The sequence below is a fragment of the Triticum aestivum genome, chromosome 3B (genome assembly GCF_018294505.1).
Source record: "Triticum aestivum cultivar Chinese Spring chromosome 3B, IWGSC CS RefSeq v2.1, whole genome shotgun sequence".
Classification (NCBI taxonomy): domain Eukaryota; kingdom Viridiplantae; phylum Streptophyta; class Magnoliopsida; order Poales; family Poaceae; genus Triticum; species Triticum aestivum.
In genome coordinates, this window is record NC_057801.1 from 572,923,841 (window position 1) to 572,943,367 (window position 19,527).

The following is a 19,527-nucleotide window of genomic DNA, read 5'->3' on the forward strand; positions in this document are numbered from 1 at the left end:
TACGCAAGATAAGCGTGAGTGCTATGGATGGCGTTCTCGTAGGGAGACGGGAGCGGATCCATAGTGGTGTATTGATATGGTGAATATGTGGACTCGTGTGCGCCACCTCAAAAGAGTCGCTTGCAGTCGTAGTTTAGGATAGCCACCGAGTCAAAGCTGGCTTGCTGCAGTTAAACCCCACCATCCCTTTGTTGATAATGATGCATATGTAGTTAGTTCTGATGTAAGTCTTGCTGGGTACATTTGTACTCACGTTTGCCTATTTTACGTTTTGCAGAGAGACTTCGGTCTCACTAGTAGTTCGCGTGGTCTTCGACGTTTAGCTTGTTACCTCAGCTACGATCTTGTGCCTCGGCAGGATCTGGTAGATAGTCAGGCTTCTCAGCCTTTCTCATTTATAGATGTCTGTACTCAGACATGATAGCTTCCGCATGTGCTTTGACTTGTATGCTCTGAATGTTGGGTCGTGAGACCCCTGTTTGTAATATCTCGCTCCTCGGAGCCTATTGAATAAATACTTGAGTCGTAGAGTCATTTTGTGATGCCAAGTTGTATTGCACATATCGAGCATATTGTGTGTATGTTAATGAAATGCTTGGTATGTGTGGGATCTGACTATCTAGTTGTTTATCTTTAGTAGCCTCTCTTACCGGGAAATGTCTCCTAGTGTTTCACTGAGCCATGGTAGCTTGCTACTGCTCCGGAACACTTAGGCTGGCCGGCATGTGTCCTTCTTCGTTCCTGTGTCTGTCCCTTCGGGGAAATGTCACGCGATGAATACCAGAGTCCTGTTAGCCCGCTACAGTCCGGTTCACCGGAGTCCTGCTAGCCCAGTGCTACAGCCTGGATTCACTCGCTGATGACCAACACGTTCGATGCTGGGTCATGGATGCCTGTCCCTGTAAGTCTGTGCCACTTTGGGTTTACGACTAGCCATGTCAGCCCGGGCTCCTTATCATATGGATGCTAGCGACACTGTCATATACGTGTGCCAAAAGGCGCAAACGGTCCCGGGCAAAGGTAAGGCGACACCCGTGGGAATACCGTGCGTGAGGCCGCAAAGTGATATGAGGTGTTACATGCTAGATCGATGTGGCATTCAGTCGGGGTCCTGACAGGCAATGCATATGCTAACTCACCATTCATGGACATACTGATTCCTGCTACTACATGGTTTATCTATAGGGATTTTTACATCTGTGCCCCTGGTTCCTTAGCCATACTCATTCATCCCCACGCTCTTAACTTTTGCTCACTTTTCCCCACTCCCTTGCCCGAAACCCTCAAAACTGGTCACAAACGGTGGATGCCGTTGGGTCAGTGCTTTGACCATTAACTCTGGTGAGTGGGGCCGTGCTGACTGTGTTGCCCATTGGACCTCATGAGTGGAGTCGCGTCGGACGGTGCCGCTGTTCGCCCGTTGGGCCGTGGTTAGACTGTTGGGCCGTGCGCGTGCCGCAATGCCAGAAGCCTATCATGCATGCATGACATGTCTAGCTAGCCTGCTATGCATGCACGTCACTATCCTACCTGCATGCGCCGCTGCCTGCCGCCATGATGCGCTTACCGGCCTCTTTTTCACGGGAGCCGCCACGGACGCAGGGACGGTTACTGTCGCTAGTTCATCTCATCTCCCACGCGTTTCTCCTTGATGTAGCTCATTGTTTCACACTTTTGGATCCGCTCACATCTATTCAATGTGGCAATTAAAACCTGTTGGCAATTAAAGTGGCATATCGAGATTGACGCGACTCGTTTGAACGTAAGTGCGGCCGGTGCCACTCCCCTTCCCTTCCCCTTTCCCTATTTGAACCACCACCCATCCACCTATTCTCCACACATCCATTTGTGCCCCCCTTCTCTTCTTCACCCAAACCCAGAGAACTCTCAAAGCAAGGCGAGGATGCAGTACAACGGCCCACCTTCCAGCTCCCACCGACCGTGCCGAAGAGACGGTATCTGGCCGGCGTTGCGTGGAGAGGACGCTCCGCATGTGGGCGTTCTCACGCTAGAGGGGTGCAAGGGGGTTTGCCCAGTGGTTCCTCGGTCACTACAAGAAATATGTCAACTAGTGACCTTTTGTCACTGACCCTGGAAGAATTGGTCATAAATTTATGACCATTTTAGACCAATAGGTCAAAAGCTGTTGGGGGGCTCCAAACCCTACCCTATAACGACCATTCTGGTCAGAAAGGTCATAATGTCATTACAGGAAATGGTCATAAAGCGGGAAGCACTGTCCACTGCCTCACGCCTAGCTGATAACGACCAATATAACATGGTCACTACACTTGATTTTGAATGAATTAGGATGATTAGGCAGCCACCTCAGCAACCTCGCTTATGTGTCACTGTCTAGGTGTCATTTTTGGTTAAATATTAATATTCAACAACAGACAGGGCACATACTGACATGCAGGACCCATTTGACAGGAGGGGCCGAGTGCTTAATTCGCCCAAAAAATGTGCGCTAGCGGGGACTCAAACCCACGACCTCGCGCTTGCTTCGCTCGTTCGGTACCGCTGGGCTAGAGAGGGATTGTTGCTCTGGTATGGGAACTTATCTATACATTATATAAAACCACGGCTCTCTCCTATCAGTGACAAGTGGGGCCTTCCGACCAGGTGGCATCGAACAGAGCAACACTGACAGGCGGGAACCATTTGATAGGTGGGTGAGCCACTGACAGGTGGGTAAGCGAGCGTTTAATTCCCTAAAAAATGTGCGCTTTAATTCCTAAAAAATGTGCGCTAGCGGGGACTAGCACCCACGACCTCGCGCTGTTTAACTTGTTCACTACCACTGGGCCAGAGAGGGATTGCTGCCCATCTAGCGGAATGGCTCTATATATTATATTATAGCGCCAAATCTAAGTCATTGACAAGTGGGACCAGGTGGCGGCGGGCTGCGGGCAGAGCCAACACTTAGCCAAAAATTTATAGGTCTTCCGACCAGGTGGCGGCGGGCTGCGGGCAGGGGCGGGGCCGGCGGCCGAAGTGACTGGGGCAGGGGCAGGGGCGACCGGCGGTGGTGGGGCAGGAACGGCCTTGCCACAAGTGACCTCGCCCACGGCCTCGCTGCAAGTGACCTCGCCCACGGCCTTGCCGCTCGCCTTGTCCCCGGTGGGGGCAGCAGCAGCGGAAGCAACCGGCGGGTGTGGAGGCGGGCTGGCTACCGAAGTGACCAGCAGGGGCGTGGGCCACCTGCAGTGGTGGGGGCGGGCGCAGGAACGACACCCACGCAAGGAGAGGCTCGCCGAGCATGGGGGACTCGCCACCGCCGCAAGCACACCTCCCGGTATGCACCCCTCTCCTCTTCCCCACTCTCCTCTCTCACTATTTGCACCTCGTCGCCGAGCACAGATGAATTTTGTCAGATGTTCTTCAGCATAGATTAATTTTGTTGATGCACTATTAGGAATTAGGAGATAGCTTGCTTGTTTGGTAGATATTGCATAGATGAATTTTCTTGATGTACTATTGGGAGTTCTTCAGCTTGTTTGTTAAGAATTGTTCAGGCCTTGTTCGGTTAAGATTTGGGGGGGAATTTCAGCTAGATGGGATTTATTCCCTGCCAATATCTGTTAACCCCTCTCATTTATCAAGGCCAGAAACAGGTTCTTGGTCTTCAATTGTTTGTCTACAGATTGTTAGGATAATTGTAATTTTAATTGATTGAAACAGCATAGTAATTTTTAGGAGCTAGCTAGCTAGTTCGGTTTAATTTGAATTAGCCTTCTCTGCAACATAAATTTATGCCAATTTCAGTGTTGGTTTGATTTATAGTTTGGTTTGTTTCAATGTTGTGGTTAGGCAATTAGCATATAAAATTTTCTGGAATTTTAGCTTCCATTAGTTCCATCCATTTTCATTAATTAATGTTGATGCACTTAGATTGATTTGCTAAGTTGCAACAATTTGTTGTCTTTGGCAGATGGACAGAAGCTGGATTAGAAAAGGAGTTAGAAAGTTTTTGAAAGAACATATGAAAGGAGTTGATGATTTCATGGCATTTGTTCGGGCAAATTTTGCCAACGATGCTCACATTCTTTGCCCATGCTGCGAATGCCTCAACCGTCCAAGAATGGCTCAAGGAAGAGTGGAAGATCATCTGCTTCTTAATGGGATGTCCAACACATATGATAGATGGATATATCATGGAGAACCTTTGGACAGTCAACCTCAACATTTTTAAGCTGATACAGAGGCCCCTCATATGATGGGTGGTGGTGATGTTGGCATTGATTTCATGGAAAAGGTTTTGCGAGATAATGCTGTTTTGGAGGAAGAGGATGGGCATGAAGATGATAGGATTCCTGACCTATTGAAGGATTTGTACGATGCTGAAGATCGTGCTGATGGACAGAAGTCGTTGTTTGCTGAGGTGTTAGAGGAGGCGAAGCGCGCAACTCATGAAAGGGGTAAATTTTCAAGATTTACCTTCACAGTGAAGTCACTCCACATCAAGTCTTTCTACCGGATTAGCAATGCCGCATTCAACGCAATACTCTGTCTTTTGAGCTTGCAATTCCCTGATAGTTGTGTTCCCAGATCATATGATGAAGCATTGAGCATAATCCGCAGGCTGGGGTTAGGTTATGTGTCAATACATGTGTGCCCAAATAATTGTGTCTTGTTTCGGAAGGATTTAGCAAAGCATGACAACTGTCCAAAATGCAATGCATCTAGGTGGAAAGATGCTGATGGGAAGAAGTCAATACCAGAGAAGGTACTGAGGCATTTTCCCTTGATACCAAGGCTGCAGCGGATGTTCATCTCGAAGGAATCATCGTGTGAGGTACAGTGGCACAAGCTGAAGCGGCAACCTGTGGACAATGAGCTGAGTCATCCAGCGGATGGAGAGGCATGGAAAGAGTTTGACAGTATACATTTAGATTTTGCTGCAGATCCATGGAACATAAAACTTGGCATTGCCACAGATGGGTTTAATCCGTTTGGGAACATGAGCACGTCTTATAGCATGTGGCCAGTTTTTGTGGTGCCGTACAACCTGCCACCATGGGCATGCATGGATCAGTCCAACTTCATGATGTCATTGCTTATCCCGGGTCCAGAGTCTCCAGGAAAGGATTTTGATGTCTTTATGGAGCCCCTCGTAGAAGAACTGCTCCAGCTCTGGACTGGTGTACCTACATATGATGCCTTGAGTCCGGAAGAAAAGTTCAATCTACGTGCTGTAATCATATGGTCCATCCATGATTTCCCAGCTCTGCACACTCTGTCTGGGAGGATCACAGCGGGTTATCAGGCTTGTGTCCATTGTGACAAAGACCCTTGCTCAAAGAGAATAAGGAGCAAGATCTGCTATATTGGGCACCGCCGCTTTCTTCCCCGAAACCATCGCTGGCGAAGAAGCAAAGATTTTAATGGTGAGAATGAAACCCGTGACAAGCCAGCTGAATTCACTAAAGAAGAGCTGGAGCAGCAACTTGAAAAGGTGAAAGATGTGAGACCAGGAAAGCTGGCGAAGAAAAGAAAGCGTGAGGAAGGTCAATGTTGGGACCGGAGGTCTTGTTTGTGGGACCTGCCATATTGGGCTGATATGAAATTAAGGCATAATCTCGATGTAATGCACATTGAGAAAAACATATGCGAGAATCTGCTAGGGACATTTCTGAACATTGAAGGGAAGACAAAGGACACGGTTAGTTCTAGGCTTGATTTGGAGGACATGGGCATAAGAGAAGATTTGCATCTACAGCACAATGAAGATGAAGATTCATTTGAAATGCCACGAGCATGGTATACAATGAGTAAAGAACGAAAGCTTGCATTCTGTGAATTCCTAAGAGTAGTGAACTTTCCAGATGGTTATGCTGCTAACCTAGCAAAGTGTGTTACTTCTGATGGATTCAAGCTTTCAGTACTGAAAACCCATGATTGTCACACCTCCTCCAAAGGATTTTACCGGCAGGCCTCCGAGGAATCATGCACAAGGATGTATATGAAGCGGTTGCTGAGCTGGGAAATTTCTTTAGAGAACTGTGCTGCAAAACACTCAAGTTAACTGTCCTGGAAAGACTTGAAAAAGAAATCCCAATTATTCTTTGCAAGCTCGAGAAGATTTTCCCTCCAGCTTTCTTCACCGTGATGGTCCATTTGGTGGTGCACTTACCAAAAGAGGCAATGCTTAGAGGCCCTGTGCAATACGGTTGGATGTACCCAATCGAAAGAAGGCTGCTTACTTGTAAGCGTTATGTGCAAAACATGGCAAGACCTGAAGGTTCTATTGCTGAAGCATATGTCGTTGACGAGTGCTTGACTTTTTGCTCTAGATACTTTGGCGATGTGGAAACAAGATGGAACCGGCCGGGCAGAAATAGAGAGCGGTCTGATTCGCAAAGTGGTGATGTCTCTGTTTTCAACCATGGTGTGAACTTTCTTGGAGCCTCACAATACTTGGAGGCTGGTGATGAGTATGACAAGATGGTTTGGTTTGTGCTTAGCAATTGCGCCGAGGTTCTACCATATATCGAGTACGTTATATCTTGTGCACTCATTATATTTTTTTTGGTTGGGTTGGCACTAGCCTAATGTTTTAATTCACATGTTTTGTTGGCATTGCAGGAAATGCAAGGAAGAGTTAAATCAGGAAGAAAGCAATATCCATGTTGATAAAAGGGTTGCCAAGGGGTTTGCTAAGTGGTTTAAGAATCATGTGAGATATTTAGCCACATGTTTTATGTTTTCTGTGTTATTCACCAAATACCATTGTTTGCTAAATGGTTTATTTGTGGAGATTGGAAAGTTGCATGAGGAGAAGAAGGTCAGTGATGATCTATTTGCTTTGGCATGTTTACCAGATAAGCGAGTGAGAGTGTATTCAGCATGCATTGCTGACGGTGTCTGGTACCACACCGTTGACCGCGAGGAAAAAAGGAAGACACAGAATAGTGGAATCGTCACTGAGGGGTCACATGATGGTGAGATCATTGACTTCTATGGTCAGTTGAGAAGCATCGTAGAGTTGCAGTACAACTGTAGTGGAGGCATCCATCGCTCGGTAGTCTTATTTCGCTGTGACTGGTTTGAGCTTGGTAGCAAGAAGAAGAGAGACTCTTTTTTCAAATATGATGGCCACTTCAAAAGCATCAACACTGCAAGGTGCTAGTATAAGGGTGATCCCCTTATTCTAACAACACAAGCAACAATGGTGTTTTATCTGCCAGACACTCTTTTGCACAGAAAATGGCGAGTTGTGCAAAACTTTCAGCATAGACACTTGTGGAGTGTGACTGAAGCTGAAGTGGAAAAGGGCCCCGGTGATGGTGGACTAACATACCAAGATGATGACTCTATGGAAGTTCCGTTGCAAGCTGATGATGACTCTATGGAAGTTCCGGTGCAAAGAAGAGTGCGAAGGGACCGGGAACGTGTGACCGTTGGTGCTGCAACAGTTGAAGGCATCAAGAAAAGAAGAAAGGTGGTAGCGGATGGACATGAGAGCGAGGATGAGGAAGACCGGACTGATCATACTATGCTGCAATATTGTAGTGATGATGAGGAAAACAGGAGTGGGCATAGAGTTCCTTGTTTTCGTATCAATGATGATGAGTAGCGAATGGACATGAAGGCTATACTATTACTGCATGTTCCTTGTTTTTATTGGTGATCAACCTTCTCTGTAGTTTTTGTTGATGTGATCCTGATGTAGTTTTTCTACTACAATTCTCTCCAGGTAGCAAAATGCATGAGACTTTGGTGATGAAGAGGCAGATGGTGCATTAAAACTCTGGTGCCATTTTGGCTGATACTTTGGTGCCATTTTGGTGGCATTTTTTTCTGTTTTGGACGATGTTGTTTTGGTGCTGTTTTGGTGCCATTTTGGATGGCTGAAGTGACTGTTTTGGTGCTGTTTTAATGCTTGAAGATTGATCTCTTAATATGGTTGCAGTGATCATTAATTTTAGAGCAAAATATGGCTGTTATTTTTTTGTTTCAGAAACAGGAGAAACCAAAGGGCCCATGTCTCCCCTCCAGAGTTTTCGTTGGCCCACGTCTCCCCTCCTGGACGTTTGAGTTTTCGAGGCAACTCCCCACGTCTCCCCTCCACTGGCAACTCCCCATGACGCAGAGGGGGTTTTCTTCCCACGTCCAGGTAACTCCCCTCCAATTCCATTGCCGCTCCATCTTCCTCCCTCTGCCTCCCTCCTCATTCCATTGCCGCTCCATCTTCCTCCCTCTACCTCCCTCTGCCTCCACCATCAAGCAACTCCCCTTTGCCTCCACCATCGCTGGCCAGGAGGGCAATGGAGGAGGAATCGTGGAGCAACTCCCCTCCGTCTGCCAAGAGAATGGTGGAGGCATCATGGAGCAACTCCCCTCCATCTGCCAAGCATCACCGTGGTGAGGCGTCTGGCAAGGAGCCGCTGGTGGTCGACGACGATGTTCCGGTCCCCGGGCAGAAGAAGGACTACACCGTGCCGCTCAAGGTTGATATCCACCTGAAGGAGCCACTGGATGTCGTATGCACCAGCAATCCAGATGAAGCCGACAAGAGGATCCGCGAGATCAGGAGGAGGCTCGGCGGCATGCTTTCTCGGTCGATTGGCGTTGATGTCGAGTATACCAGGGAAGACGAACCTCCGCAAATGGCTGCAGTTCTGTAGTTATGCGTGGAGGATCTCGTCCTGGTATACCACATCACAGCGGCAACCAAATGGTAAAAACATCCAATTCTGAAGTTTCTGAAGTTTTGAAGTTTCTGTCTAATTAGTAGTTTCTAAAGTTTTTGAAGTAGATGCAATACTAGTTCTAAAGTTCTGAAGTTTTTGGAGTTCTGAAGTTTCTGAAGTTTCTGAAGTAGATGCAATAGTTCTGAAGTTCTGAAGTAGATGCAATACTAGTTCTGAAGTTCTGAAGTTTCTGTCTAATTAGTAGTTTTAAGTTTTTGAAGTAGATGAATTTGATGCACCAGATTAATTTGATGCAGGCCCAAGGAACCCCGCCCGCTCCTGCAGGAGAAGAAGCTGTACACCTTTGTTTGCTTCTCCATTGGAGGTGACAAGGAGAAGCTGAAGTTGTCTGGTTTGGAGATCAACCCCGACAAGTACGTCGACATGCAACACAAATGGAGAGTTCCAAACAATGGAAAGAAGTGGCAGTCTTTGGCTGAGTTTGCAGCCAGCCTCATCCACCCATCCTACTAGGAAATGAAGCAGAAGATCAACAAGAAATCGGACCACCTACTATGGGGGGACAGCCCACTGCCAAACAAGTTCATCGAGTACGCCATGAAAGATGCGTACGTCACCTACGAGGCATGGAAGAAAATCCAAACCATCAAAGAAGGTTTGGAGCTATGGCAAGAGGCGGAGGATCATTGGGATGACCCCTACTACTGGGGATATTAAGTTGTTTGTGGTATTATGTGTCTCAGTTTGTAGTTATGTGGTTGAACAAGTTTGCTTTTGTTATGTTGAACAAGTTTGCTTTTGTAAAGATGAACAAGTTTGCTTTTGTTATGTTGAACAAGTTTGCTTTTGTAATGATGAACAAGTTTTCTTTTGTTATGTTGAACAAGTTTGCTTTTGTAATGATGAAAAAGTTTGCTTTTGTTATGTAGTTATGTGATTGTTATGATGCTGGTGCAGAACACTTGTTGTGATTGTTATGATGCTGGTGCAGAAATGAAAAAACACTTATGGTTGTGATGCAAAGTCCTTCAAGTTTTGGTGATCATTAAGTTCAAGTTTTGGTCAGATCATACATAATGTTGTCTAGAAGTTTTTGTGATCATTTAGTAGCTGTTATGCTTGCTATCAAAGACTACAAAATTGAGATTGTAATGCAAAAGATTGCTGTGTTGATCATACAGATGCTTGCTGTAATGAAAAAGATTGCAAAAAAATACAGAATTGAGATGTTATGCTTGCTGTTTTGATCATACAGAAGATTTTTTGAACATCTTTAGTTCAAGTTTTGGTCAGAATGTTGTCTTGTAGTTGTTGTGATCATTTAGTAGTTGTTGTGATCATACTGTTTTAACTGAATTTTGGTCAGAACTGAAGATGCTATTTTAACTGAATTTTGCTTCAACTGAACCCATTTTCATCGTGAGCAAAAAAATTATGCCCCAGCGGGGACTCGAACCCACGACCATGCGCTTGTTTCACTACGTTTCTACCACTGGGCTAGGACGAGGCTATTAGTCTTCCACTCTATGCCAACCTTTTTGAATATATCAAACTAGTCAAGTATCAAGCACACACATCACTGACAAGTGGGCCACTCGACCCACTCGCTGACAAGTGGGCCATTTTGCTATTGTACCCAAGCTACCAAAAATATGCATGTGGCCAAAAAATATGTGCGTGCGGGGGCTCGAACCCACGACCGTGCGCTTATTTCACTATGTTTCGACCACTGGGCTAGGAAGAGGTTGTTGGTTTTGTACTCTATGCCACACTTTTTAATATATCAAATACAGAACTCGCTGACAAGTGGACCCACTCCTCCACTTGACCCACTCCTCCTCTCCACTTGACCCACTCCTCCTTTCCATTATCCACTCGACCCACTCCTCCTCTCCGCCGCCGGCATCCCCTTCTCCTCCATCGACGGCGACAACCTCCCTCGACGGCGAACCACTCCTCCATCGACGGCGACGGCGACGGCCTCCTAAGGTATGAATCCGCTGACTCCTTCATGTTCCTCTTCCTATTGATTAGATTAGGGTTCCGTGGCACTGATTAGGGTTCCTCTTCCTAAAGAACCACGAGATCCACGACACCCTTTGAAGTCGCCGTCCCCCCTCTGTAGATTAGGGTTCTTTTAGTACGAGTTGGAGTAGCTAATTGGTGTTTCTGATCTTAATTTTGGGCGCCTAGCTTGGTTACCATGTAGTACTGTACTAGTGAAGTGTAGGTTTGACTTGCCATGAGGAATTTTTGTTATTTTTGGTTGGGGTTAGATGCACTAGGTTGTGTTTAATTAAAGTATCAGGAATGCTCAGGGACAGATTTGATGATGCTCAGTGACAGATTTGATGAGTGGGGCTACATTATGTTGATCAGTGGGGTTACATTTTGATATACCATCAAGGTTTAGGTTGTCTGCTGGCACATTTTGTATTGGATTAGGTTGTGTAAGATTTGTTGGTGTCTATCTTGATAAGTTTCATTCTTAGTTTGATTCTGAAACTTGGGCCTGTTCAGTTTCATTTTTAGTCGAGATAAGTTTCCATGTTGGCTGTTTGAAAGCATTAGCTGCTTATTTGAGCAGGGTATATGTTGGGGCTACATTTTTGGTTGGGTTTAGATAGGGATATTTTCTGTCATTTATGTCAGTTTTCAGATATGTTCATTTATAGATATGCAACAATGTCCATTTATAGTAGATATGCTTCTAGTTGTGTTCTGGTCCTTTTATAGTAGATTTTAGTGCTGTTGCTGTTGCTGTTGATGTTTTTGCCACTTGTAGTAATTATTCTACTATTTTGAAGTGCTTGTTTCCTATTTCTGTCTAGTCCTGTTGCTTAATTTACAATGCTGCTTTTCAGAGAAGTGAGATGGCTGGATTGGAAGGTTTCGAGTTCTTCGAGATCGTAATTGAGAAATCTTGCAGTAGGCAGGTATGTTTATCATCACTCATTTCTTTATCATCACTCTGCTGTCTAGTGCTTGATTGCCACAATTAACCACTGCTTGACCCTCGCTCAGAGGTTGCCTGACATGTTTGCGAAGATGCTCGCCGGCCGTGAGCCCCACAAAGTGAAGCTGCGGGAGGCCGGCAGCGGGCTTCACAGGCTGTGGGATGTGTCGGTGGTGTTCGATGGTGAAGGCCACATGTACCTAGGGCCCGGCTGGGAGCATTTCGCCCGCGCCCATGAGCTACAGCTCGGGTACTTCCTTGTGTTCTGCTACGACAGCGACGCCATGTTCACCGTGAAGATGTTCGAAAACACCATGTGCCGCATGTACTACCAGCACGACGACGATGCCAGTAAGCTCTCTGTCTCTCTTCTTCCTGTCCTTTTGGCTTCCTCTACCGGCATGACGACAACACCATGTTCACACTTTGTTGCATTTAGCCAGGCAGTGGGAGCAGCAGCGGGGATGACAAGGAGCAGAGCGGGGATGATGAGGAGCAGAGTGGGCAAGAAGACGAGCAGAGCAGGGATGACGACCTTGCTATGGTGGTGGCTGACGACGACCTTGCTATGGTGGTGGCTGACGACGACCCTGCTATGGTGGTGGCTGACGACGACCTCGCGATTGTGGTGCCTGACACTGACCTCGCGATGGTGGTGCCTAACGATGACCTCGTGATGGTAGTGGCGCCGGCGATTCCATAGCTGGGCGACAGGACCATGCCAATTGTGGTAGAGGAGTACATCCGCGTTGGGATTCGCTACTCTGAGTGCATCAGGTTGATGAAGGAGAAGAAGGAGGAGTGAAGATGTTAAGAAAATGAAGTGGCAATGTTAAGCATGTTGGGTTTAAGCTTGTCAATGTTAAGTATGTCAGGTTTAATTTTGTGCATGCTCATGGATGCTGTATGACAGTGTCATCTAAACATGTCAATTTCTTAACATGAATATTTAGTTTGGTATTGATGGGAATTGAAATTTTTATGCATGCTCATGGATGAAAGATAAAATTATGGGTTTTTGTGCATGCTCGTTTATGAAACAATATAAGTTTCATTTTTTGAATGCTAAAAACATGACTCAAACCCTAGCCACGGACGACCGCCGTGACGAAATCCGACGGTTTTTGAAAACACCGTAAAAAAATTCAAAAACCGTTTTTCATTTTTTGAATGCTAAAGACATGCGTTTTTTCGTGAAGCGGCTACAAGGTAGGCATTTCATCACAGAATCGACAACAGATTTGCACGGCTCAAACCCTAGCCACGGACGGCCGCCGCGATGAAATCGGCCGGTTTTTGAAAACACCATTTAAAATTAAAAAAAAATCAAAAAATGGGAGACCTCCGCTTCACATCATCAAATGTGGCCTACCAACTAGCAAAAATACTAAACTTGCAATACGGATGTTTTCTTGAAAAAGTGTTCTCAAAAACGACCTACCATGAACGAAGATTCATGGCTTTCAAGCCAAACTAGCAATGATATGGCCGCATCCGATGAATAGTTTCTGATAATATGCCCAAATTTGGCACATGCCTCTGTCTTGTGATGGCAAACAATGTTGCCAAAGCGAGGTTCCAACTTGTTTAACAAGAAAAACCGTTTTTCATTTTTTGAATGCTAAAGACATGCGTTTTTCGTGAAGCGGCTACAAGGAGGGTCACCCCTAATGGCGCCATTCCATGTCTATCTCAAAGTAGACCCTATTTTACGGACGGTCGCCAAAAAGCATGCATTTCCGACCCTCGTAGCTACTCCCGGCAATTCAGACCACCTTCGGCCGATTCAGCTGGAACCGACTGGAATTTGAACTGGGGGTCCTCCATGGCTTGCCCATTATTTTTGCCAAAAATGCTTTTTAGCTTCGCAAGTAGGCATTTCATCACAGAATCGACAACAGATTTGCACGGCTCAAACCCTAGCCACGGACGGCCGCCGCAACGAAATCGGCCGGTTTTTGAAAACACCATAAAAAATTCAAAAAAATTCAAAAAAATGGGAGACCTCCGCTTCACATCATCAAATGTGGCCTACCAACTAGCAAAAATACTAAACTTGTAATACGGATGTTTTCTTGAAAAAGTGTTCTAAAAAATGACCTACCATGAACGAAGATTCATGGCTTTCAAGCCAAACTAGCAATGATATGGCCGCATCCATTGAATAGTTTCTGATAATATGCCCAAATTTGGCGCATGCCTCCGTCTTGTGATGGCAAACAATGTTGCCAAAGCGAGGTTCCAACTTGTTTAGCAAGAAATACCATTTTTCATTTTTTGAATGCTAAAGACATGCATTTTTCGTGAAGCAGCTACAAGGAGGGTCACCCCTAACAGCGCCATTCCATGTCTATCTCAAAGTATACCCTAGTTTACGGACGGTCGTCAAAAAGCATGCATTTCCGACCCTCGTAGCTACTCTCGGCAATTCAGACCACCTTCGGCCGATTCAGCTGGAACCGACTAGAATTTGAACTACGGGTCCTCCATAGCTTGCCCATTATTTTTGCCAAAAATGCTTTTTAGCTTCACAGGTAGGCATTTCATCACAGAATCGACAACAGATTGGCATGGCTCAAACCATAGCCACGGATGGCCGCCGCGACGAAATCGGCCGGTTTTTGAAAACACCGTAAAAAATCAAAAAAATCAAAAAATATGGGAGACCTCTGCATCACATCATCAAATATGGCCTACGAACTAGGAAAAATACTAAACTTGCAATACGGATGTTTTCTTGAGCTACTCGGTATGATTTTAACCATGATTTCTAAAAGTTTACAGAAAAACCCTATTTTTTCTGCCTCAAAACCTCTAAAAACTGGTGAAAATTTCCCTCCTAGCACCAAATTTTCCCTCCCACCACTTCTCTCCCACTACCATTCGGGACCCACCACCCCTCTCCCACTAAACACGCGGGATCCTCCCCTCCCACTCCCCAAAATTTCCCCATTCCATTCCCCTCCCCGACGAACCCACTCCCTCCCCTGCTCCGCGCCGCCCTGCCGCCCCACTCCCTCCCCTGCTCCGCGCCGCCCCGCCGCCCCACTCCCTCCCCTCCTCCGCGCCGCCCCGCCGCCCCACTCCCTCCCGTGCTTCGTGCCGCCACATCGCGTCGCGCTGCCCTCCCCAACGACGAGTCCCCTCCCCTCGGCTACATCGACTACATCGAGTACATCGACGACGATGGCGGCTACATCGACTACATCGACTACATCGACGACGACGGCGGCTACATCGACTACATCAACGACGGCGGTGGCTACATCAACGATGACCACCGCTGCATCATCAACATCATCCGCCCCTAGGTACTTCTCCATCTCCCCTCGATATTCGGTGGATCCATCTCCCTTCCTCTGCTGGATCCATCTCCCCTCTGGTTCAGTGGATCTTCTAGGGTTATGATCTTCTAGGGTTATGATCTTCTAGGGTTAGGATCTCCGTCTGGTTCATGGGGTTAGGGTTAGCGTTCATGGGGTCAGGGTTAGGTTTCATGGGGTTCGTGGGGATGATCTCCCTCTGGTTCATGGCTAGAACATGATGGGGTTAGGGGGTCAAAACCGGCGGATCTCGGGTAGGGGGTCCCGAACTGTGCGTCTAGGCGGATGGTAACAGGAGACGAGGGACACGATGTTTTACCCAGGTTCGGGCCCTCTTGATGGAGGTAAAACCCTACGTCCTGCTTGATTAATATTGATGATATGGGTAGTACAAGAGTGGATCTACCACGAGATCAAGGAGGCTAAACCCTAGAAGCTAGCCTATGGTATGATTGTTGTAATGGATGTTATGTCCTACGGACTAAAGCCCTCCGGTTTATATAGACACCAGAGAGGGCTAGGGTTACACAGAGTCGGTTACAATGGTAGGAGATCTACATATCCGTATTGCCAAGCTTGCCTTCCACGCCAAGGAAAGTCCCATCCGGACACGGGACGAAGTCTTCAATCTTGTATCTTCATAGTCTTGGAGTCCGGCGGACGATGATAGTCCGGCTGTCCGGACACCCCTAGTCCAGGACTCCCTCAGTAGCCCCTGAACCTGGCTTCAATGACGATGAGTCCGGCGCGCATAATGTTCGGCATTGCAAGGCGGGTTCCTCCTTCGAATAATCCATAGAAGATTGTGAACACCTGCATAGTGTTCGGCTCTGCAAAATAAATTCCACATTCCACCGTAGAGAGAATAAAATGTACACAAGTTCAATCTGCTGACGTATTTCATGGCATGACGTCACACCACTACCAAGCCTTTACTTGAATCGTTTTTTATTATACCACCTCAGCGCGTTTGGCGAAGCGGTTTCCTCGGCATGTCTTGTCGAAGCAGAGATCGTGTTCCCCTTATTCCGGGATTCTCATCAATACAGACATGGGTAACCCAACCGCGCCATTGATGGTGGCGCTTGGGGGATAAGCGAGTTTTACTAGGCCGGTGGGGACGCATAGTCTTCGTCCGCCTATATATAAGGGGATAGGGATCCACCTTTTCACCTACGCCTTCTTCCTCCTCTGCTTATCCATCTCCGCGCACTCGAGCTCCAGCGCCCAAGTTCGCGCATCTCAGCTCGTCCTTCTCCGACCATGTCCGGAGTGGGAGGCAAGTGGTTGGCCTCCACCGTTAAGGAGGAGCACATCACAAAGCTGCGCAGCGCCGGATACCTTTCCGGCGACATCACGCACCGGCTGCCCGACAAGGGGCAGCTCATCCCCACCCCCAGGCCCCATGAGAGGGTCATTTTCCTTCCCGACTTCCTTCGCGGACTGGGCTTTCCACTTCACCCCTTTGTCCGGGGGCTCATATTCTACTAGGGCCTAGATTTCCACGATCTGGCGCCAAACTTCATCCTCAACATCTCGGCGTTCATCGTCATGTGCGAGGCCTTCCTCTGCATCCAGCTCCACTTCGGCTTGTGGCTCAAGACCTTCAATGTCAAGCCGAAGGTAGTGAAGGGCACTCAAAGCGGAGTGCGGAGACGCCATGTTGGGCAAGATGCCCAACATCCTTTGGTTTGAAGGGGCCTTTGTGGAGTCCGTCAAGGGGTGGCAATCGGGGTGGTTCTACATCACCAAGCCGCGCGACCCTATGTGGGCGGCAGCCCCTGAGTTTAGATCTGGTATCCCTATGCAGCTCACCTCCTGGAAAGAGAAGGGCTTGCTATGGGGTAGTTCGGAGGAGCTGACGGGACTCCAAGCCTGTATCAAGAAGCTGGTGAACAAGAAGCTCAGGCTTGTTAATGTGATCCAAGTCATGCTCGTCCGCCGGATTCTCCCATGCCAAGAATGGGCATTTAACTTGTGGGAGTTCGATCCGGCACAACACCAGGCGTTGAGCGGGCTCTTCGACACGACGTACGAAGGCGCCTGGAGGGTGCTGTTTAAGGGCGTCGAAGCCCCCGCATCCGCGACGGAGGATCGCGGATTTCACTTGCAGCATCCAGCTGACGAGGTAAGTGATTCTACCCCTTTACGGGACACTTGTTGTTAATAGTTTGATTCTAAGCGGGTTTCAATCTCCCTTTTCCTTTGAGAGGACTGGATGAAGAAGGCCGAGCAACTCGTCTGCCCAGCTCCCATGCCAGAAAACCCAGTAGACGCCCGTTTAGCGGGGCTGCTGGTTCTGGCACCGCATGTGGTGCTGGAGAAGAAGGCCAAGAAGGTGGCCACGGGTACTCGAAAGAGTTCCCGTTTTCAGGTGTCCGATGACTCCGAGGCAGACTCCTCCCCTGAAGACGAGGAGGAGGAAGAAGACTCTCTCCCAGAGGAGGGAGAGAGGAAGAGGAAGGCTTCCCCAACAGGGGAGGCCGAAGGGTCCAAGAGGGGAAGAACTATTCCCCCGGACAGCTCTGCCAACACAAACGTTGGCGGCGAGGAGTGGCCTTCAAGGGCCAGGCCTCCAGCAAGATCGTAAGTATCCGGATTCCTAAATGATTTACAATTTCTCTTTTGCGTCACATAGTGTCCTTCTAATGCTGCATACTGCCTACAGTCCGGCCGATGATGATCTCCCTGCTTCATCGAGCGGGTCGTTGGCTCCGTCGGATGTGGATTCCATCTTGACTGCCTCCACCCCTCGCGCCGCTGAGGACGCCGAGGTGGGATCCCAGGAAGGGACCCATCAGGAGGAGGCTCTGGAGGCGCCGCAAGGCAGCCTCCCGGACTTTGCGCCGGACTCCACACCGGAACCCGCAGTGGCTCCGGAGTCCGGCAGGCGGCCCCTTCGTAAGAAGGGCAAGACCATGACACCGGCGGCCCCCGTCCAACCGGAGGCGCCGGACAACTTGTTGGAGGCACTCAAAGGCGCTTCCATCGAGGAAGAACACCGCACTATCATGAGTGCGGTGATTCAGAAAGGTTCGGTTCACCAAGAGCGGGCTGACCGAAGCCTGTAGTAGCCTTCTAACAGGCTTTGAGGTAAGAAGTTAAAATTATGTAATGTAATACCACATAGACAGTAGCCCCTAATGCTCAGTTCGGTGTTCGAAAGAAAAGCCGGACTGAGGATCTAAAAAGATATACGCAGGGTTGCTAAAAAGTATGTCAATATGTGTTTGCAGGCTGCGCTGCTGACCTCTGCCACACTGACTGCGGAGGTCGGTGCATTGAAGCAGGATCTCGAGCGGTCCGAGCAAGAGCTCAGCCGTGCCAAGAAGCAGCTCGAGGACAAAGAAGGTGAGTAACACCACTTTGAATAGTTACCTTACAGAAAAGGATTTAGGTTGCAATAAAAGAATAACAAGGATAACATGAGTACTGCAGGGGCCACGAACGAGGTGGCAACCCTGAAGGAGGCTGTGTCCGCGGCCGAACGCAATGCAGCCGCGGAACGGGCAGAGCGAGAGAAGCAGGAGGCGCGGGTGGCGGAGGTGCTGCAAGAGCTCCAGGCTCTCATGGAGAAGCATGAGAGTTTGGAGTGCGACTCAAAGACTCGAGAGTCCGAGCTTGCCTCGGCTCTCGAAAGTGCCAAGTCCGCCAAGGCCGAGGCCCGTAAGGCCCATCAGGAGGTTGAGGATGTGAAGAAAATAGCGGCGGGTAAGGCATTTTTCATGCAAAGCAAGCATGTTAATGTAAACTACCTGACACTTACCCGAATTCGGAGCTCTCCAGGGGCGTTTGCAAATCTGCCTCGCAGTGTGTCCGATGCCGCCGCATTCTACCGTGGCAAGGAGGGGAGCTCAACAGAGAAGGTCTTCTGGTCTCAGTACGCTGAGGCCGGCCATCCGGTGCCCCTAGCGACCAGCTGAAGCAGCTGGTCGAGCTCCACAAGGTAGCTGAGGAGGCCATGAAGGGCCTCATAGTCCGGTTGTGGCCTGGAGAGGCCATGCCTGGGAGCTACTTCGGCCTCGTGCGGCGGCTGGTGGATGCGTGCCCCTGGGTGGAGGTCATCAAGCGCTCCGCCTGTATTGAAGGTGCTCGTCGGGCCCTTGCCCGCGCAAAGGTGCACTGGGGCAGGCTGGATGCGGAGAGGCTTATCACTGACGCGCCGCCAGCGGGCAAGGAGTATCGTACACCCGAGATGTACTATAAGACTGTCCTGAAGGGTGCCCGCAAGATTGCAGATGAGTGCCCCAGAGATGTAATTATTGAGTAAACTCACTAGGTATTATCCTGTGCGCTGAAAACTTTGTTCATATGCGCTAAGCAACGCTTGTTTAATTTAAAATATTACCTTCTGTGCGGCCGTTTATAAAATCTGAGAGATGGCAAGTCGTCGGCTTCAGCCCCCATGCCACTAGTGCTGGGGTGTTCGGGATAAACTTGAGCACTCTTGTTCCCATTTTTGGGTCCATCTAGGGAGGCGCTCAACACAATGAACAAGGCAACCGGACTTATAATGCTTGAACACTCTCACTTAGCCATAGAATTCTATAATTTTAAATTTCGGCAAAGCCCCTAGTATTCGGAAGACCGA

General features: G+C 48.3%; 1 protein-coding gene across 1 annotated transcript; it reads left to right on the forward strand.

Moving 5' to 3' along the window:
* Positions 1-11,689: 11,689 nt before the first annotated feature.
* Positions 11,690-12,434, forward strand: LOC123065767 (B3 domain-containing protein Os03g0212300-like). Its single transcript, XM_044488986.1, has 2 exons — positions 11,690-11,964; positions 12,057-12,434. Exons 1-2 carry the CDS (start codon positions 11,694-11,696, stop codon positions 12,314-12,316), a joined length of 531 nt encoding a protein of 176 aa, XP_044344921.1. The 5' UTR covers positions 11,690-11,693; the 3' UTR covers positions 12,317-12,434.
* The last annotated feature ends 7,093 nt before the right edge of the window (positions 12,435-19,527 follow it).

Coding starts and splice junctions, on each gene's coding strand:
- LOC123065767 (XM_044488986.1), top strand. CDS start 11,694: ATGTTTGCGAAGATGCTCGCCGGCCGTGAGCCCCACAAAGTGAAGCTG. Junction 11,965..12,056: donor CCAGCACGACGACGATGCCA/GTAAGCTCTCTG, acceptor GCATTTAGCCAG/GCAGTGGGAGCAGCAGCGGG.